This window comes from Cynara cardunculus, unplaced genomic scaffold, assembly GCF_001531365.2.
Source record: "Cynara cardunculus var. scolymus isolate 2C unplaced genomic scaffold, CcrdV1 Un_Scaffold_122, whole genome shotgun sequence".
NCBI classification, from domain to species: Eukaryota; Viridiplantae; Streptophyta; class Magnoliopsida; order Asterales; family Asteraceae; genus Cynara; species Cynara cardunculus.
Window position 1 is genome coordinate 21350 of NW_020200564.1, and position 18395 is coordinate 39744.

At 36.1% G+C, this 18395-nt stretch overlaps 3 protein-coding genes across 4 annotated transcripts; 1 reads left to right on the forward strand and 2 right to left on the reverse strand.

Annotated features, from left to right (window-relative positions):
• Positions 1-908: 908 nt before the first annotated feature.
• LOC112501426 lies at positions 909-3859 on the reverse strand. The gene is made up of 3 exons (XM_025105059.1): positions 3426-3859; positions 1955-1978; positions 909-1395 (listed from the first exon to the last, which is right to left on the reverse strand). Exons 1-3 carry the CDS (start codon positions 3637-3639, stop codon positions 1070-1072), a joined length of 564 nt encoding a protein of 187 aa, XP_024960827.1. The 5' UTR covers positions 3640-3859; the 3' UTR covers positions 909-1069.
• A 4642-nt stretch (positions 3860-8501) lies between these two features.
• Positions 8502-13914, forward strand: LOC112501449. Of its 2 annotated transcripts, none has more exons than XM_025105085.1 (3): positions 8502-8937; positions 9789-11209; positions 13616-13914. In XM_025105085.1, the coding sequence occupies exons 1-3, from the start codon at positions 8617-8619 to the stop codon at positions 13740-13742; spliced, it is 1869 nt and encodes a 622-aa protein (XP_024960853.1). In that variant the 5' UTR covers positions 8502-8616; the 3' UTR covers positions 13743-13914. The 2 variants fall into 2 exon arrangements, with proteins under 2 accessions (XP_024960853.1, XP_024960854.1); XM_025105086.1 differs by having other exon boundaries at positions 9885-11209.
• Positions 13915-15235: 1321 nt separating this feature from the next.
• On the reverse strand, positions 15236-18244 carry LOC112501441 (cell differentiation protein rcd1-like). The gene is made up of 3 exons (XM_025105076.1): positions 18044-18244; positions 15621-15663; positions 15236-15411 (listed from the first exon to the last, which is right to left on the reverse strand). Exons 1-3 carry the CDS (start codon positions 18242-18244, stop codon positions 15236-15238), a joined length of 420 nt encoding a protein of 139 aa, XP_024960844.1.
• Between the last annotated feature and the right edge of the window lie 151 nt (positions 18245-18395).

Sequence of the window (18395 nt, forward strand, 5' to 3'; positions counted from 1 at the left end):
AGGGTTTTACCCGGTAAGTGATAGTGACGACTCTTGCCTGATAAGCACTTACCGGATAAGAATGATGCATACAATACCGTTTTAGAATTGAGTTTATAGGATGATAAATACAGACTAAGGGGCCTTTGGGTCGACACAAGCACTTATTATCGGTAAGAATCAACAATTGTTTTTAACTTACTGGGTAAAATTTTGGTCTGTTAAAACGGTATCAATATGCGTCATTTTTATCCGGTAAATGCTTATCGGGCAAGAGTTGTCACCCCTTACTTACCGGGTAAGACTCTCGGTTCATGTCATTGCTGTAAGATTCTCAATCCTTGTCATGAAGTGATCTGGTAAGTGTTTAATGAACGGTTCTTTTAATAACACTTGAAAATTTTATAGAGTTGTGTGTCATATTCAAATAGCATAGACAAAGACCAAACGTTCATAAAATTCAACAATTTATCAATTATCACACATCATTAATCATATTTAGTCGGTACATACCCTCACCAGATTCAGAATTCGTAGTTGGATTGACCGCCATTTGGGCCCAAGAAACGGCAAGAAAACTGGTTCTCTCCGGACGGGATTTCACAGGTGATGGTGGCTTGGTCATGTTGTGCTTCGATGGTGATACAGAGAGTGATGGAGCTGGAGCCGGAGCTGGAGCCGACAGTGATGTGGATGGGGTTTACGGGGATCGGTAGCTCCTGGTGTGGAGGGGGTATAAGGGTAACAGTCGCCGATGAAGTTAACGGCAGAGCGGGATGAACTTCCCCTAAGTTAGGACTCGGGCGTATATGGAACCGATCAGATCACTCTGCAAATAATACTTGAAGAGAGAAGGGATGTTCTAACATATATTAACGTAGAAAGATCAAATCTAACAGATGTGAGACTCCAACGCTATATCTATGCAATTCAACAAAATATGCAAATAACATTTCACATAAATTAACCAAAGAAAGCCCTAAACATTCTAATATAGATGTTTAAAACTAGTATATAAAAAGCTTCATCCAAACAACAACCGTTTCCGATCGAGCCAGAAGCTAACGTATGGTTATCGAGTGATCGTATGTCATACGGTGTTCACAGACTTACCACCGCCGTCCTTCCAGCCTCTTTGTCGGGCTCGTAATTCCCACATTTCGCTTTGTTGTTTTTGTGCAACTAAAGCTGCTTCGGCCTTTTCACGAGCCTCTTCACAAGTTTCCATTCCTGAATTGCATTTGTCGGCTTCTTTCTGATACTGGGATGTCAACTTCTTGGCCTCGAGGAGCGCCATGTCAGCACGTTGGTGACTTTCTAAAGCTTCCGCTTCACGTAGCTTCAATTCCTCCGATAGAAGCTCCGCGAAATTCTTTTCCATGTCTCCGTTCACTTCAGGATCGTGCTTTGCACAATCTGCTTCGAATATAATCAACACTCACAAATAAATTATTGCATAACTCGCATGTTAGAACAAAAGGGATAATCACAAAACTAGCCAAATCCCGAGAGCAAATTTTACGACATTTGCACAAAATGGCCGTCAAGTTAGCAAATTGGGCTTCGCGAGCGGAACTCCACCTTTCAGCCTTTCCTTACGAATCTTGACTATTTTGATACAAAAAATGTACTTCTAGAGCTCGTAGTCGTATGTGGCATTTCTAGGCTTAAAACTAGAATAGATCGAAAGCTTAAAAGACGTTGTTTTAAGTGGGTTTTATAGCGGGGACTGGCTCGCAAAAAGGGGGAGCTTGCAAGGTCCACTTTGCTAACTGGCTGGCTATTACGTGCAAATGTCGAAAAAGCTTGATATTTTGCAATGAAACCACTCGAAATTCGGCTAGTTTTCTAATCTATGATGCATGTTCGATAAAAACTCCCTCTGTCCCAAAATAAGTGTCCACATTTCTATTTTAGTTTGTGGAAAAATGAAAATTAGAATCGATTATTTCAAGTGCGGGATACTACTACTAACCTGTGAAGGAATTATTGCTAAGCCCTGCAAGAAACATAAATCACTTATCAGCATAACGAGTCGAATTAGTGAGCCAGATTGAAAAGGTTATCAAATCTTACGGTTCCTACAGTTGATACGAGAAGCGATCAACTGGATTTGAAGTTTCCTAAAACTGTAATAAATACCCACATAAATATGTCTTCGATGATTCCAAATCAAGAAACGATCTCAATTCCCTTAGAGGTTTTCTTAGGAAAAAAAGGATGCCAATTGTTTATACGTCTAAAACTTCTCCGTGTGATAAAAATAGCAAAAATTGATTGCTAAATACTTACACTGATGATCAATGTATCGAAATCCACCCACTTCATGGGCCACGAGAGTTACTATCTGTGGCCTAACCAAAAGCAATATATCCCACAAAAGGAAAGGTCTGTAGGGGTAAGATATATGCGGATCTTTCCTTTGCCTCAAAAGGCATAGAGGTCTATTATATGTAGCCAAACCAAATGCATTGTATCCTACATAAGGTAGGATCTAGAGGGGTAAGATGTACGCAGATCTTTACTCTGCCTTAAAAAGGCAGAGAGGTATGCTATTTGTAGCCAAACCAAATGCAGTATATCCCATCAGAAGGCAGTGTCTGAAGGGGTAAGATGTAGGCGGATCATTCCTCTGCCTCAAAAGGCAAAAGGTTTACTATCTATGGCCAAACCAAATGCATTATATCCCACCAAAAAGGTAGGGCCTGAAGAGGCAAGATGAAAGCAGATCTTTCCTCTGCCTATCATTTGTAGCCAAACCAAATGTAGTATATCCCGAACAAGGTAGGGTGATGTACACAAACCTTTCCTCTACCTTAGAGAGGTTTACTATCTATAGTCGCGCAACGTCAAAAGCACAAATCTTGTCTTAAACTTGGGACAATAATCACATTTACAGGTACCACAAATCTAGTTTCTTGTAGACAACAAAACCAGACTCAAGATCGAACGAATCCACTCTTCGACAAATGTCTTGACTAACATATGAAGATCAAAGACAACTTCTATGCCATAACTGATAAGTGCCAAAAGTCTTCAAATTACAAGTTTTTACTCCAAATCTACATGCAGATTGGACGAAATGAGTCAAATGCTTATCTTATCTACATAAGAGATTTTAATCTGTCAAGGTAAGTGAGCAATCTTGATTCTGATTTCCATCCCTAATTAGTAATTACCCATCAAAATAATTTCTCTTTGTGATCCTTTTAATCAAGTTTGATGTGGGTTTTCAGAATTTTCTAACAATAAGTTAAACCCCAGATTGAATTTGATCCCTAAAGTCATGGAGTAGACAAGATCTAATGGTTATGACTGAAAGGTTTTGAGATCCATGGAGTACAGATTGGGTGCAATAAATGAAGAGATCAATTATTTGTAATCATTATAGATCAGAGTAAGATGAGTGCAACAGACAGATGGTTTGAAAGTGAAAGATTGCAGACCTTGAGGAATGGAAAGGAGGGGCTGAGAATCGCAGTCGCAGTTGCAAGGAGGGCAAGATGCGGCGGAGGAGGAGCGGCGTACGGCAGCTAAGCCTTCAAGAAAATGCCAGTATAGCGGTGGACCTAGTAGATAACCCACCAAGCACACTCCCAACAACGTAATTCCGACCTTCACGACGGCCGGATTACACGATCCACCCCTATTCAATGCCATCTCCACCCTCTCTCTCTCTCTCTCACACACACACTTCCTCTCTTTCTATCTCTCTCTATATGTATATATAAAGTATATGTATATGTATGTGGGAAAATAGTAGAGCTGATCTTGAGGAAAGGTGTGATGATGCTTGGTATCTGATCTTGCAGAAGATACAGAGTGGGAAAACAGAAGCAAATTGAGGAGAAATTGGGGGTCTTTCCTTCACCCCATCACCGACAGAAAAATGTATTCAAATGATCTATTTATTAAAAGCAAATCTTGATTTAGTCGACATAAGATGGTTATCGATTGGTTTGAGCTTGATTTTAAAAGTCAAAAATATCGAAAAGTCTTAGGTTCAAATCCAAAAGGAAATAAAAATTTCCTTGTAGTCATGGAGGTTCAAATGTGGTGACTTCGAGCTATCTGCAAAACAAGTGGTCATTCTGAGATTAGTCGGCTCGCATAGCAGATTGGATATCTAGGTTAATAAAAAAAAATCTTGATTCAGGCTAATAATGTTCTAAGACCACAATATTTTAGACCAAATTTATGATATAAAATAAGGTTATAGTGTTACCGAACGTTTACCTGGATAAGCATTTAACAAGTCATATTTACTTTATCGGATGAATATATAAATGAACAAGAATCTTATCCGATAAGAGCAAGACAAGTACCAATAGTCTTACCCGGTAAGTGAGGGCAACGGCTTTTACCACGGTTAGCGCTTACCGAGAAAATTGTTATATACAATGTCGTTTTGTGGACTAAGATATTACCTGGTAAGTAAGTGATAGTGTTGAATTTTACCGGTAAGTGCTTACCTAGTAATTGTTTGATAAACGACCCCTAAATTATAGGTAGCGTTCTTTGTATTTTCTTGAAATTTTTTTGTTCTCGACCATCTATTTCATTTATTATAGATTTGTTTGTATATGATGCATTGTTAAATTTACTTTTTTCAAGAAAGTCCTAATATGTAATTTCACCCTCATTGTTCCATTTCAACCAACTTTGTGTACATACAAGAGCTTTCATCATTTTTGGACTCATAGAGCTTCTAAATAAGTCTAAAATACAGACAGATCCAGATGCTACAACAGATATAGGTATAGCAAAAACATCTCTAGACAAAATGTTATACCTATTAACATTATCTTTCCATCAAAGTAATAGATTAAATGATGGAGATGGATTCATTAAGTTCATGTTCTCGGGCACGTCTATTTTTTGTTGTTGCAAAAATGATTCCAATAATTTTCTCCTATGATATTCTTTAGAATCATCCTTTAGTTGTGAACCTTGTTTATTAACCTTATTTAGCGGATTAAGTTTAATTAGGTTGTTAGCAAGTTGGGTTGGTCGGGTTTCACAGGTTGATGGTTTTTTCTACACCCCTACCAACCATCATCTCCTCATGTTTTTTTTAAGTATATAATGTCTATATATGACAAATGCAACAAATAAACTCACACACCCTACTCACGTTAGTGAGGTCGGAATCTCTGACCTCCTAGGAGTCAAAGGCTCATATATTGTTAGGCCAAAGGCCTTTTAGTATCTTTGTCATGTTCTTATCAAAACGCTCTTATTTGTTGAGAAGTGTGCATATGATGATGATGCTAACGTTTCTACCGTTGGGTTTTAAGTGATCTTGAAGTTAAGAACCAATTGATGGAAGAAGACGAACGCACTTCTGGGTTTTGTTCTTCTTGAATCTAAGTTTGGTTATGGAGCTTAGTGATCGATAAACAAACTCAAACAACCTTTTTAACTGCCATAGTTATCCTCAATAACTGTCATATTTATCCTCCTTAAAAATATAGAAATGATTATATAACTGTTTATTAAAAAATTGAAAGTACAAAACTACCCCTACTCATTAACTAAGGCACGTGATAACATTGATTATATAGTTAACAAATGATTGGAGCTCTCTCTTACAACATTTCCTCTTACATAAACAAAGAAGAGATTAAAGATTTGATTCGTTTATCATAACAGTGATTACTGTGGTTTGCAAATCCTTACGGATTTTGTCCGTCATCCAACAACTGTTAGTGGAGGCGGTCAAATTAACTCACACAAAGGCATATTGGTCTTTTTTTATTATCATATTTTGTCTTTTTACTGTTTTTAAAAAATAAACTTCAGTGTATGCACCTACCTACTAGGGGTGTTAATGAGTCGAGCCGAGTCGAGTTGTATGTTATTCGAGTTCGACTCGAAAAAGATTATCATGCTCGAGTTTGAACAACTTGTTTAAAATAATTTTTTATGTTCGAGTTCGATACTTGTTTATGGATTCAAACTCGAGATCGATTAGCTTTCTTATTGGGTTGATCTCAATTATATATATATATATATATATATATATATATATATATATTGATTATATGGTTCATGGATATATGTGTATGTTTGACTCGAAAAAGTGTATGCTCGAACGACTTGGATAATTAAGCTCGCGTTAAACGAGCTCGAGTTCAAGATAAACGAGCTCGAGTTCGAGATAAACAATGTCTCTTACAATACCATGATTAGTGTAGTTGTGATGGTAACAATGGAGAAACCTGGAATTTGTTTTCTATAATAATGAATCTTTGGTTCTTTTTTAGGTTATGTTTGTTTTTTAAGAGGTGTTGAAGTATGAAGTCTTATTTCACTTCTGATTTGTAAGAGGTGGTGTTGAAGTCTGAAATTTGAATCAATAAGACTGTTTGTTTTTATAAACTGATAAACGTCTGAATTTGTTTAAATTGTTTATTTTACCCATTAATAAATTATGGTGTTTAATTTATAGATAAATTTATACAATTTCACATATTTACTCATCATCATTATGAAATGTATATCTAAATTATATAATTAGTATTCATTTGAACGAAAATATGTCATTAACGGTACTTAACGCGTTTAAATCCTATTAAAATATATCAATTGAGAGAAGTGAGGATTGATTTGGTAAGGATTGATTGAGAGAAATGATTGATTAAGGTTAATGGATTAAGAAACACCCTTGTTGAGGGTTTGAAAGTCAAATAAGAGGTTGATTTACCTCTTCCCAGATAAGAGGACAATAAGGCATAAGTGGTTCTGAAAAATTGGAAAAAAACAAACAGTCTGAATGACCTACCTCTTAATGAATCAGACATAAGAGGCTGATAAGAACTTTTTTTTATAAAAAAACAAACAGAGCCTTATTCAATTTACGTAACGGTAGCCTTTTCTCGTCCAATTCATGGGAGTTGAGCAAGGATTTTCTTTGCAAGCCGATAACCTCTAAATTTTAGAGTTATTTGTTACTCTTTTTAGACCCATTTTCACCCATTTAATACGCATTTGAGTATTTTACTTATTTAATCTATAAATTGTTTCTAAAGTCAAGAAACAACTGAAAGTTCAGAATTATGAGCCTGTCATAAGATCTTGCAGCAATTTTATTTCCAATTCAGTGAAATGAGGAGCTGACATAGGCAAAGGTCAACTTTGGGATATTAATAAATGAGGAGAAGAAATGAACAAGAGAGGTCAACACTTTATCTTGTGTTCTGGTTATTTACATTTATGTACCATTGTGGCGACGTATGTGACCAAAATGTCGAATTTTATTTTAATGCAATTTAAAATTGAGTATTTCTTATCTTCTATTATGTCTTTTCTTTCGAACACGAGCTAAACCCCCTTGGGTGTTGGGTGTAAGCAAAACCAGGAGGTAAAATGTAACACTTGGGTGTTATTACTTTTTGCTAACTTTTCGGTTTGATTACTCAATTCAAATCTTTAACTCAACGCAGATAAGATGATAACTTATGTTTAATATTAAATCATTGACCAAGAGATGAGCAGATTCGAGATACGACTTGAGTGATACAAGAAGGTTTGAGAAAATCTTCAATAATCATATACATATATGAGTTCTTGTATAATTTTCGATAAGGTTTAGCATGTCGGTCAAGTTCATGTGCCATAGAGATATGCACATCTTTCCATACCAATGGAATTTAAATTTACGAGATCTACTTAGTAAGGTTGGAAAACCGAAAGTTAGCACTTGTGCCACATTCCATCACAATTCACTTTCGAGAGAGAAATCGCGAAGGGTTCTTTTATGACGGTTCTTTCAATGATTTTGTTACCATCATACTCTTATAAAAAAACTTACACACATACTCGCTTTTTATTACATGTTGTTAGTTAACTTTAACAATCACCAAAACACTCCCGTAACAATTAATTATAAAAACCAACTTTTCACGGGAAGTTCATGGAAATCTCAGATTCTTAGTAAGACCAGTACCTATGGATACGATATATGTACTATACCCATTATATTATTTAAAAGCGAACGTAGTACCCATTATTCACTTGCACTACTACTCTGGTGATACAATGCCGAGATCTACAAGTACATATATTTCCTAGCACAAGAAGTGACCTCAAAGAAAATCACATTAATTGTTAATGTAATCAATGGATTAGAGAACAAAATTCATGATTTTTGACGTAACATATGGATCAAAAGGTAGCTTGGGATTGTTTATAAAAACAAATTGACTTATTTCGGTGTGACACCGTTAATAAGCACTTTTAAGTGTTTGGATAAACAACTTATACCAATGTAAAACTGGTAATAAAGAGTTTTTAAAGAAGTTATCCTTCTGACTTATAATAAATTGATAAATCCTTTTTATAAAAAAACATAACTTGTTTCAAATAAGCAATCCCAAACAGCTGACACAAAAAGATGACAGATTTTCAAAAAAACCATGTAGACAAAAGATAGGGCCGAGGTTGGGGTGAGGATCGACCCGGATAACCGATGGCCCATAAATAAGATCCAAATCGCCATCGTCGCCTAAACACTGAACTCCTCCTCCTCCTCCGACGACGACCACCACCACCGGAGATTCTAGATACGGAAGACCACATCCGCTTTTTGAACAAAATCAATATAGTCACACTCGCCGATCTTGATCAACGCATAGAATGGACTTCGATGTTCCGACGGATCTTATCAATCGAGCTCAGATCGGGTTCCGAGAAGGTGTCGGACTATCGTCGTTCGACCCGGAAGAAACAACCCTACCGTCATTACCGACGCTTGAGGCGTGTATATCCACCTTAGACTCGTCTCCGTCGTATCTGAGATGCAAATTTTGTAAAGGGAAGCTCCTGAGAGGTTTACAGTCACTGATTTGCATATATTGTGGTGAAAACCAGAAGAAGGACCTCCATCCTGATCCTATCTCCTTCAATTCCAGCAATGGTTATCGCTGGTTACTTCAATCTCTGAACTTAAGCGGATCGGTTAGGGTTTTTCGCTTTACTTATACATTAATTTCATTGCAATCCTCACCATTACTATTGAAGTCCCATTCTGTCCTAATATGGTAAGCAGAATATAGTGGAGAGGCCATAGGAGATAACTTAGTTACCTACCTTCGTCCATGGAACTGGATCGTCCATGCCTCAAGATTAGTGAAGGTGGTGAACCAAATATCCGTACCCTAAACCACTGTTACAAGTACACTTGTTGTAACAGACGTGAAGTATATATATGACTATTTTTTATTTATTCTCAATTGATGTGATGAATCCTTTACAAACTAACTATTTTCCAGATGGTTCTGTGGGCATTCCTTGGTTAAATTTCTATTTGAAGCCTCTTATTTATTTTGTCAATTACTCATTTATTCAACTATCCCTGATTAATGTAACATACCTTATAATAACATAAAGCATACAGGGAGAGACTGTTGACACTTTGCAGAGGGGAGAGTTTGATAATATTGTATATCTATGAAGGGTTTTTCATTTTGTAAGTATCATACTTTTGAAACACGAGTTAGAGATTATAGAATAAAGAGCGAGACAGGAAACACCACTGAATACAGTATATGATTTAAGGTTGTACTACTTGATTATTGGATGGAGATCACATTGTCAAATGTTGCTACGCGTCTCAAATAAGATAGATTATTTCCCTGCTAAGGAATAATGATCATGTTAAGAGTTTTGTCCTGGCAGATTTGAGTTCTAATTTGGGATAACAGTTTTGATGATGTCTTGAAGTTTATGATTGTGTGTTGTTTTGATGATCTGTGTTGGTCTTGTGCAATCCCATTATGCTCTTCACATACCATTTACGTTACTTTTAGGGAAGAGTTGGGTCTTTGGCTGAAGGAAGTGGAATACATAGAGGGCAGAGTCCTGCAGAAGATGAAGTAACTTTGTCTGATCTCCTAGATTTGCAGATTTCATGGCAGGATAAGCCTAAGAAACCTGAGAATAGTTTCGACAACAAGACTTCTGAACATGGCAGTTCTCTGAATGTTGGTACAGCCGACTTGGACAGCTTCTTTATAGAGTCAAAGAGAGCTATTGTCTCTGATGCATCCGAAGAACAACCAGTTACCAGCAAAAATGATCAAAATAAGGCCTTTGGCGGTCAAGAAAATCTTACTCTATTCCAGAATGTTTTGCCTCTTGAGACATCCGTCATTTCTTCCATTGATGTGAGTGGTGATGCTTCATCTGGCTGGAATGCAGAATTTCAATCTGCAGATACCAAAATAGAGGATGAAAATTCCAAATCAGTTGACCCTTTTGTAGGCGCTGAAGCTGATCTATCTGTCCACATGGATGCAGTTTTTGGACAGATAAAAAGATTAAATAACACAAAACTGAATGATGATTCAGTTACTGCTCCTTCTACAGGTAAAGACTGGATTCCAGATGACTTATTTGCCAACATGAGCTCTGCAACTTTTCCGCAAGCTGAGCAGTTGGAATCAGTTGCTGAAGCAAAGGATGGGTTATCAGGTCATCAAAATGATATATCTTCAGAAGGTATTGATGGAGACTGGTTTAATGATGGTATCTGGCAGACGAGTAGTGCCAACAATGCTGCTGTCGCTCAGCAGGCTGATCTGTTAGACTTGGTTGCTAAACATAATGAGGGATCTTCACAGGATAAATCAAATGATTCATTTACCGAAGGTGTTTCTATAGACTGGTTTGAAAATACTAACTGGCTGAAAAGTACTGCCAACAACACTGCTACCGACAAAGATGAAAATTCATTTGATATTAAACCGCAGGTTGATGCAGTCTCTTCCCCAACATTGGTTAATGACTTGATTCAAAATGACCTGCTATACAATGCTAGCTCCCAGGTGTCTAGTCACACTGAAAAGTCAGAATTTGATAATTCAAACAAACACTATTCAGACACTACTGACTGGTTTCAAGATAGTCAGTGGCCATTTGGTGCTTCTAGTGCTACCACTATGGCGGCCAGCAAAGATGATGACAAATTTGATGAATGGAATGATTTCACAAGCTCAACTGGTAATCAAGGTTCTTTCCCAGATTCCTGGAAACAAAATAGTAATGAGAATGTCATAGCTAGCGAGAAGATATCAGAATTAAATTTGTTTACATCTACAACGGATCCAAAGGAAGTGGATTTCGGCAACTTTTCACAGTCGGATCTATTTTCTGGTTCATCTAGTAATAAAAATCCAAATGATACTCAAGAAGTGTATAATATCTTCTCAGAAGTATCTACAGCAAGCAGGTCAGTACAACTTTCTTGAAATTGTGTCATCCGTCGTAATCATTTTTATTGGCACTGGCATGTGTTTTCATGGTTACTTTTAGCTTGCACATTTGCTTTATGCTGCTTCTCTTCTTGATATATACCTGGCGATAATGATGCTAATATTGTTAGAATGAGGCAAAAATATATTCATCTCTATTTTAGAAGAAGCCATTCCTTGGGCATGTTTTGAAGTATTCTTTAGTATTTCAAGTAGGTGGGCCGTTGTGCTACCAAGGGCTCACATAGAGGTCATTTAGAGGACTGTTTGCCCTCCCTTTTCCTCCCCTTGTGCCATCTAGATGACTCTTTGCTCTTGGTTGTAACTTGTAGTGTCTATGTTATTTGCCTTTACTACCATCTATGCCAGTTAATTGCGGTGCAATAGCGGATTTGCGGTCCTTAAGAGAATAGCTGTGGTTTGTAGCGGTGCCGCAATTAGTGGTGTTATTCACCGCTATTGCATCAAGATTTGGTTTTACAATAGCGGTCCGCTATACCGCTATAATTAAGTCCATGGGCCTTACAGTTTTTAAAACATTTTGGACTTCCTTTTTAATATTTTATAGGCTTTTACTTTAATATCCATGGCCATAAAAATTTTAGAGTTCACTTTGACCTAAATTAAGTCCATACTCCATCATCCCTACCTCAATTCCATCGACTGAATCATGAAGACGTTAACGACTCCAGCCACTAGACTAGTCGACTCCACAGTCCACTCCTCGACTCCACTTTTCAACTCGATCACTGCAGCCTCGGCTCCAACTTCTGCCCTCGACTCCACTCATCGACCTCTACTCCTCGACTTCAACTTCTGCCCTCTTTCAGTCTTTCCGATTTCAACTTCAACTCTTCGATTTCAATTTCAACTTCAACTCCTACTCCTACTCCTACTCCTCACTTGTGTGGTTTGAAACTTACTTTGAATTGTTTGACTTGATATGTATTAGGCATACAATATATATATATATATATATATATATATATTGTAACGCCTCAAATCCTACTTCGGGTGCCATTACGTTCTTATTGATACCACTAAGTCGTACATATGAACTTGAAATTTAACTTCATTTCTAAAACTCAGCTTTATAATTACCACAGAGTTCAAATACTAGCAGAAATGTAACTCAATAGCTTATGATACAACAAAATTTTGCTATTGATTAGAATGATACTTCTTCATGCTATCCTTCTTTACTCATTCCCCAGAGATACTTGAGCTAAAAGCTTAGTGAGTAGTTATGGTTTCATGAATAAACAATTTTCATGATACTTAACATTTTGTTAATAATAATTCACTAAAACTCTTGATCATGCATAAAAATAATCTTTTTATCATGCATAAGCATCCTTTTGACATCTCACTTGAGACATGTAAGTATGCCATACTTGTCTTGAGGTTTGCTAACCCCTCTATCCATAAAGGCTTCCCCATAAGGTCCGTTTGGAAAACGTCCCTTCTTGTAATATCCCGTACGTTGGATGTTTATGGTCATACATAACATGTAAACACTTTCATGCCTTGTGTAACACGTACTTGTATCATAAAATGTAAACACTTTCATGCATTGGTGTAAAACACCTACTTGTATCAAAACATGTCATCATGCATATCTTGATAACCAATTGCAAATCAAGGTCCGGACCTCAATCTCCGTAATCGACCGTGTTAACTGCTTAGACTACCATATGATTCATTTGATGCTAATAAAGTGTTGGTAATTGCTATACTTGCTTTTCACATGCTTGTAGGGCTGTTCATCAAGTCTTCCCCTGACTAAACTGGAACCAAAAGATGAAAAATAATGGAACCAAAAACAAGATTGACCTGAAGTGGTTCAGTCCCAAATGAAACTATGAATTGAATCCGAAGTTGTTTTTCTTTTTTTGTGAAAAATACAAACATAACGTGGCCTCATTTCAAGTCTAAAAAGTAAACTAAAGAAAAGGAACCGGTTTGGTTCTGAACATAGTCTGTTACTGTTCAGTTCAATTCAGTTTGGACCCTGTTCGGTTCTTGGGTTTATCAGTCCAGAATGGCTTTTCCCACCTGTGAATGCTTAAGTGTATGTTACTTGCATCGAGCACCCTATGCTGCTGCTTCTTATTTGTGGTTATGCTTTTTAAGTCTTGCGTTTGTGCATTTTGCACTTGATTATATTAGTTTTGCATTGAACTCTATTAACAAACTAGTGTGGAAATCCAGCAGTAAGGCACGAAACATTATTGGAGCAGGTAAGATTCTTAGGTTTTTGTTGGTAAACTTGGTGTTAGATTTTTGAAAATTGTGAACATGTAAGAAAGAGGTGGGGTTTTGTTTGTTGTTGATAAAAGTGAAGAACAATGGGTTAATAGAAAATGGGGTATATTTTGATTCAGGAAGAATAGTAATGGAGAGGGAGGAAAGAAGGAAGATGTAGAGATGGTGTTGTCACAAATGCATGATCTGTCTTTCATGCTTAAGAGTGAGCTTTCAGTCCCTTCCAGACCACAAGGATCAAGCTGATGCATCTCTGTACATTTTAGTCAAGTTGCTCTGTATTTTACCATTCCTCTTGTTGTACTTTTGAGCTGTAAATAGATAGCTGAGATCATCCCTATTACTTTCTTTTTGCTCCATTTGCTTTTGTATCCATTTCCCATTTCTTCAATGCTCTTTGGAATCAAATTTATTGCCTTTGTGTTGTGTTATTTTTGACATAGACTATTACATATATTCCATTTGAATTCTATTACATATGTAGTCGTGGTTTTGAGTATTATTACAAATAATTTTGAGTCTTCATGCCAATTAGGCGATTCACGTAAAAGAAAGATTTGACAACTTGTGGAGTTGGAAAGAAGGAACAACCAGCCCTTCCGATTGGTGGTAGGCAGGATTTCTCAATCTCTGAGGGTAACAATTCCCTAATGCATCATAACACCTGAGAGGGTGAAAACAATCTTATAAGATTGGAATTGATCATGATAACTAAAGTTAATTACAAGTTCGTTACTCGACTGACCTCGAGATTTTGGATGGGTGCAAGTAGCAGATCAATATATATATTCTTGAACAATGGGAGCTGGAGGTTTTCCAGAAAACTCATCAACCATTTTGGAGAGAGCCTTTGACACCGCAAAAAATCTTTCTACAAACGACCCACAGTAACGCTTCCCTTCTTGTTGCTCTAGAATCTTACCAAGCAGAAGGGTTGCTACCTGCAGGTGCTATGTGATATATTATCCGTGTAGATGTAAGATGTCTCCACAACTAAATCGGGTTTATAGAATTTCTAAGCATCCTAATAGACCACTTTATAGGCCTTAATTTTTAGGACCAAAAAATAAGTTGATAGGACGTTTTTGGATGTTAACAAGTCTTTTATTAGAAAGCGTTGCAACAATACGACACTTTGGAAAAAGTGTTCTACAAACTCATCTTTTTATAACACACTTGTTTTTATAAATTATGTACTATAAAATTGCTAATGGTATGCTTTGCATTAGAAGTGGCGTAAAAAACTTGTTAAGACGTCCAAAAACTTCCTATAAACTTATTACAAAGTCTTTAAATAGTAAACTTTATTTTAAGGTCCTAAAAGTTAAGTCCTATAATAAGACGCTTAAATTTTTTGGGCGTCTTATAGCCCGATTTTGTTGTAGTGTGTGTTTGTGTTGGTCCATTAAATTAACGAAGTTTGATCATAAAAAACACAATGACGAGGAGTTTGTGGAGGTGTCAACCATAAAAGAAACATTCCAATTGCGTTGTTGTTTGTCAAGAAATGCGAACTCCAATCACATTGTGTTAATTTAATACACAGTACTTCATGCATAATAAATGGTTTTTAAGAGTTTTTATCACATGCTTTATAGTATAGATAATGAGCATTGGAACCATCGTCGTGAAGTGCTTTCACTTTGCTACCGTTATCTTGTGTATGATCGTAGCAGCAGAGCCGAATTGAATATTCCATTGTTATAATTTTAGTATTTCTATCTATATATATTGAAGAATCATGGAACCAAAGACATGGTAGATATAGAAAGACAAACATCTGAAGTGGTAGGAGTAGCTAGTACCTTCACAAGCGTCGCAATAACACCTAAGCTGTTAATTCGCAAGTAATCAAACTGCACAAGTTGTTGCTCGGTGGTATTAAGAAAAGGGTAAATGTATACAGGCATTTGGGCTGCAACGTATATAGAACATCGAATTAGAATTTTCATATTTTAAAATTTCACTGTATCTAAGAAAACTGTAAATGGATGATCATACATATATGATGGTCTCAATATAATACCAGGACTGTAGCTATTCAGAAATAATATATATATATATATATATATATAGAGAGAGAGAGAGAGAGAGAGAGAGAGAGAGAGGAAACATGAAAGATACCTTTGATACACCCCATTCTTGCTTCTGGATGAGATGCTATGCACTGCAAGAGCATAAAAATACAGAATTTTAGTGCATGTTTCAAGTGTTAGAATATTGATAATCTCAGCTGCAGGAAACAAAAAGATCAAGTATATATGATATCTATGTTCATATCAGTAGTATGCCGTCATATAGGGGCATTGCTAGAATCTTATCATATATGTAATTGTTTCCAAAAAAAGATTCTGTCATATGTTTTAGTGAATTATGTAGAAGTACAACACATGAAATAACATAGCCGTTTAATAAGAACGAAAAACATGCAACAACAATGGACATGAATAGCTGGTTGGATCTGCAAAGTCATGATGGACCAGTTTAAAGATGGGATCAGGTTCCATAAAAAAAATCTTTTATAAGAGTATAAAGACAAAGTTAAGATGCAGTAAAATGACCTGAAGCAAGCGAACTGCATTGCAAACTCTTTTCGTCTCTACCATATCAAGCCGAGGAGGTGACAACAAATAAGATGAAATTTATGCCTTAGTCCGATTATGGTAAAATAATATTGTATGTTCAATCATTAAACGAATGAATTGATCAGGCCACGGGTCATCATATATGTTCTAATGCGCTTAAAACCATATACAAGAGTCCTATACATACATTGAAACGAAAATAAAGTTTCCCTAACAGAATCAAACAAATACATACACTATGCTAAAGCACATAGCCATTCAGTAGTTAATTTACACAAACGCTTATCCGATAAGCGTTTTTCAAAGAGTCAACAATGTAATTACTTTACTGGATAAGATTGTAACTCATCAAAATGTTATCATATGCAACAATTTGCGCGGAAATCATTTACCGTGCAAGAGTCGTCACCCTCACTTACAGGGCAAGACCCTCCATGCTTATCATCGCTCTTAGTGGGTAAGATTTTCGTGTCATTTTCATATGATAAGGTAAATAGTCCGACATATACTTATCGAGTAAACATTAAACATTTAGTGAACGGATTTTAAGTATATTCAAAACTTCAATGCGATCAAGACTTGAAAAAGACCAATAAGGTGATCGGAAAGTCCTCCTTTAAACCACTTCTCGAAATCCATTTTTTCTCCAAGAAAAACTTCAAAAATTTTGAACCCCCAATTAATTAAAATGATAACAAACATACTTAAGTCAATGAATTATCATAAAATTTGAATCAATTTCCATGATATATATATATATATATATATAAGGGACTAATCAAATGAGAACTGATTAGTTTGTGGTAACTATGAGATTCAATCTCAACCACAAATCAATGGATAAATTAGGAAATTAATAATTATGGTAGTTTAAGTTAAAATTATAATTAGAGGACATATTAGGTATTTTTTAAAAAAAATTCTTCTCTCCTCTCTCCCCTCTCATCTCTCCGACCTCCAATCTCCGGCCTCCGGTGAACATTAATCCGGCAGGTATCATAGTATATCACAATGGATATCACATTGTGTATCTTTGTTTTTAAGGTTTGAGTTGGTATCATAGTTGGTATCACAATATATCACAATGATTATCACATTGTGTATCTTTGTTTTTAAGGTTTGAGTTGGTATCATAGTTGGTATCACAATGGTATCACAGTATATCACAATGAGTATCACATTATGTATCTTTGTTTTTAAGGTTTGAGTTGGTATCATAGTTGGTATCACAATGGTATCACAATAGGTATCACATTGTGTATCTTTGTGATTACTTGGTACCTGCCAGATTAATGTTCACCGGAGGCCGGAGATTGGAGGTCAAAGAGATGAGAGAGGAGAGAGGAGAGAAGATTTTTTAAAAAATATCTAATATGCCCTCTAATTATAATTTTAACTCAAACTACCATAATTATTAATTTCCTAATTTCCCCGTGGTTTGTGGTTGAGATTGAATCTCACAGTTACCACAAACTAATCAGTTCTCCATTGAATGGACCCCTATATATATATATGCTCATTATAGATGCGGGATCGAGAACAAAGATTTTGAACAAACAACAAGAATTTCAAATAACTTGAAAATCAACACAGGTAATGTGCAAGCAGATCAAACACACGGACAAACACAAATAAAGGACATTTAATGCTAATTGAACAATCAAATATATAAAATCAGAAACAGGCGAAYGGTTCATCATGTACGACTTAGCAGCAGATTTGATCTCATAAAACTGATTTGATCAACATAAGAGAAATCAATCAAAGATCAAAATTCAACATATTAATAGTTATTCATGCAAATCCACAATGTTGATCTGTRAGAGAACTGAATCAGGAAATCATCTATGATCAATCCACGACGTGCATACATATATAAACGATCGATATACACACATATATAATTAATCACATATAGACACAGACATACACACATATATGTGTTTAATTGTGTGTGTATACCTTATAGATTTTGGAGACTCTGTTAAGTTGATTAATAGCTTCAGCTCTGGTCTGAGGCCGGTTAAGCAACTTTATCAACTGCTCAATTCCAGGACGATCAGTTGCGGAGAAGGATTGTGTGGTATTCCATTGAGTGGTAGAAGAAGAAGAAGAAGCAACTTCTCTAGGATCCACATACAACGATTCAGGCAAATTCTCCATTCAAATTCCTTACTTACAGATCGATCAAAACCTGCAATTCTCTCTCCCGATCGAGCTATATAGCTATATGTATGTATGCATGTATGCATGTATGTATGTATATGTATGTATGTATGTATGTATGTATGTATGTATGTATGTATGTATGTAT

Bases quoted from the DNA above. Each gene is read 5' to 3' on its own strand.
- LOC112501426 (XM_025105059.1), bottom strand. From the start codon at position 3,639: ATGGCATTGAATAGGGGTGGATCGTGTAATCCGGCCGTCGTGAAGGTC. The intron at 1,979-3,425 runs GTCTGCAATCTT...TGTTTCTTGCAG, and splicing joins CCTCCTTTCCATTCCTCAAG to GGCTTAGCAATAATTCCTTC. The intron at 1,396-1,954 runs GTTAGTAGTAGT...TATTCGAAGCAG, and splicing joins TAGCAATAATTCCTTCACAG to ATTGTGCAAAGCACGATCCT.
- LOC112501449 (XM_025105085.1), top strand. From the start codon at position 8,617: ATGGACTTCGATGTTCCGACGGATCTTATCAATCGAGCTCAGATCGGG. The intron at 8,938-9,788 runs GTTAGGGTTTTT...CGTTACTTTTAG, and splicing joins CTCTGAACTTAAGCGGATCG to GGAAGAGTTGGGTCTTTGGC. The intron at 11,210-13,615 runs GTCAGTACAACT...ATTTTGATTCAG, and splicing joins GAAGTATCTACAGCAAGCAG to GAAGAATAGTAATGGAGAGG.
- LOC112501441 (XM_025105076.1), bottom strand. From the start codon at position 18,244: ATGGAGAATTTGCCTGAATCGTTGTATGTGGATCCTAGAGAAGTTGCT. The intron at 15,664-18,043 runs GTATACACACAC...ATGCTCTTGCAG, and splicing joins GAGTCTCCAAAATCTATAAG to TGCATAGCATCTCATCCAGA. The intron at 15,412-15,620 runs GTATCTTTCATG...TATACGTTGCAG, and splicing joins AAGAATGGGGTGTATCAAAG to CCCAAATGCCTGTATACATT.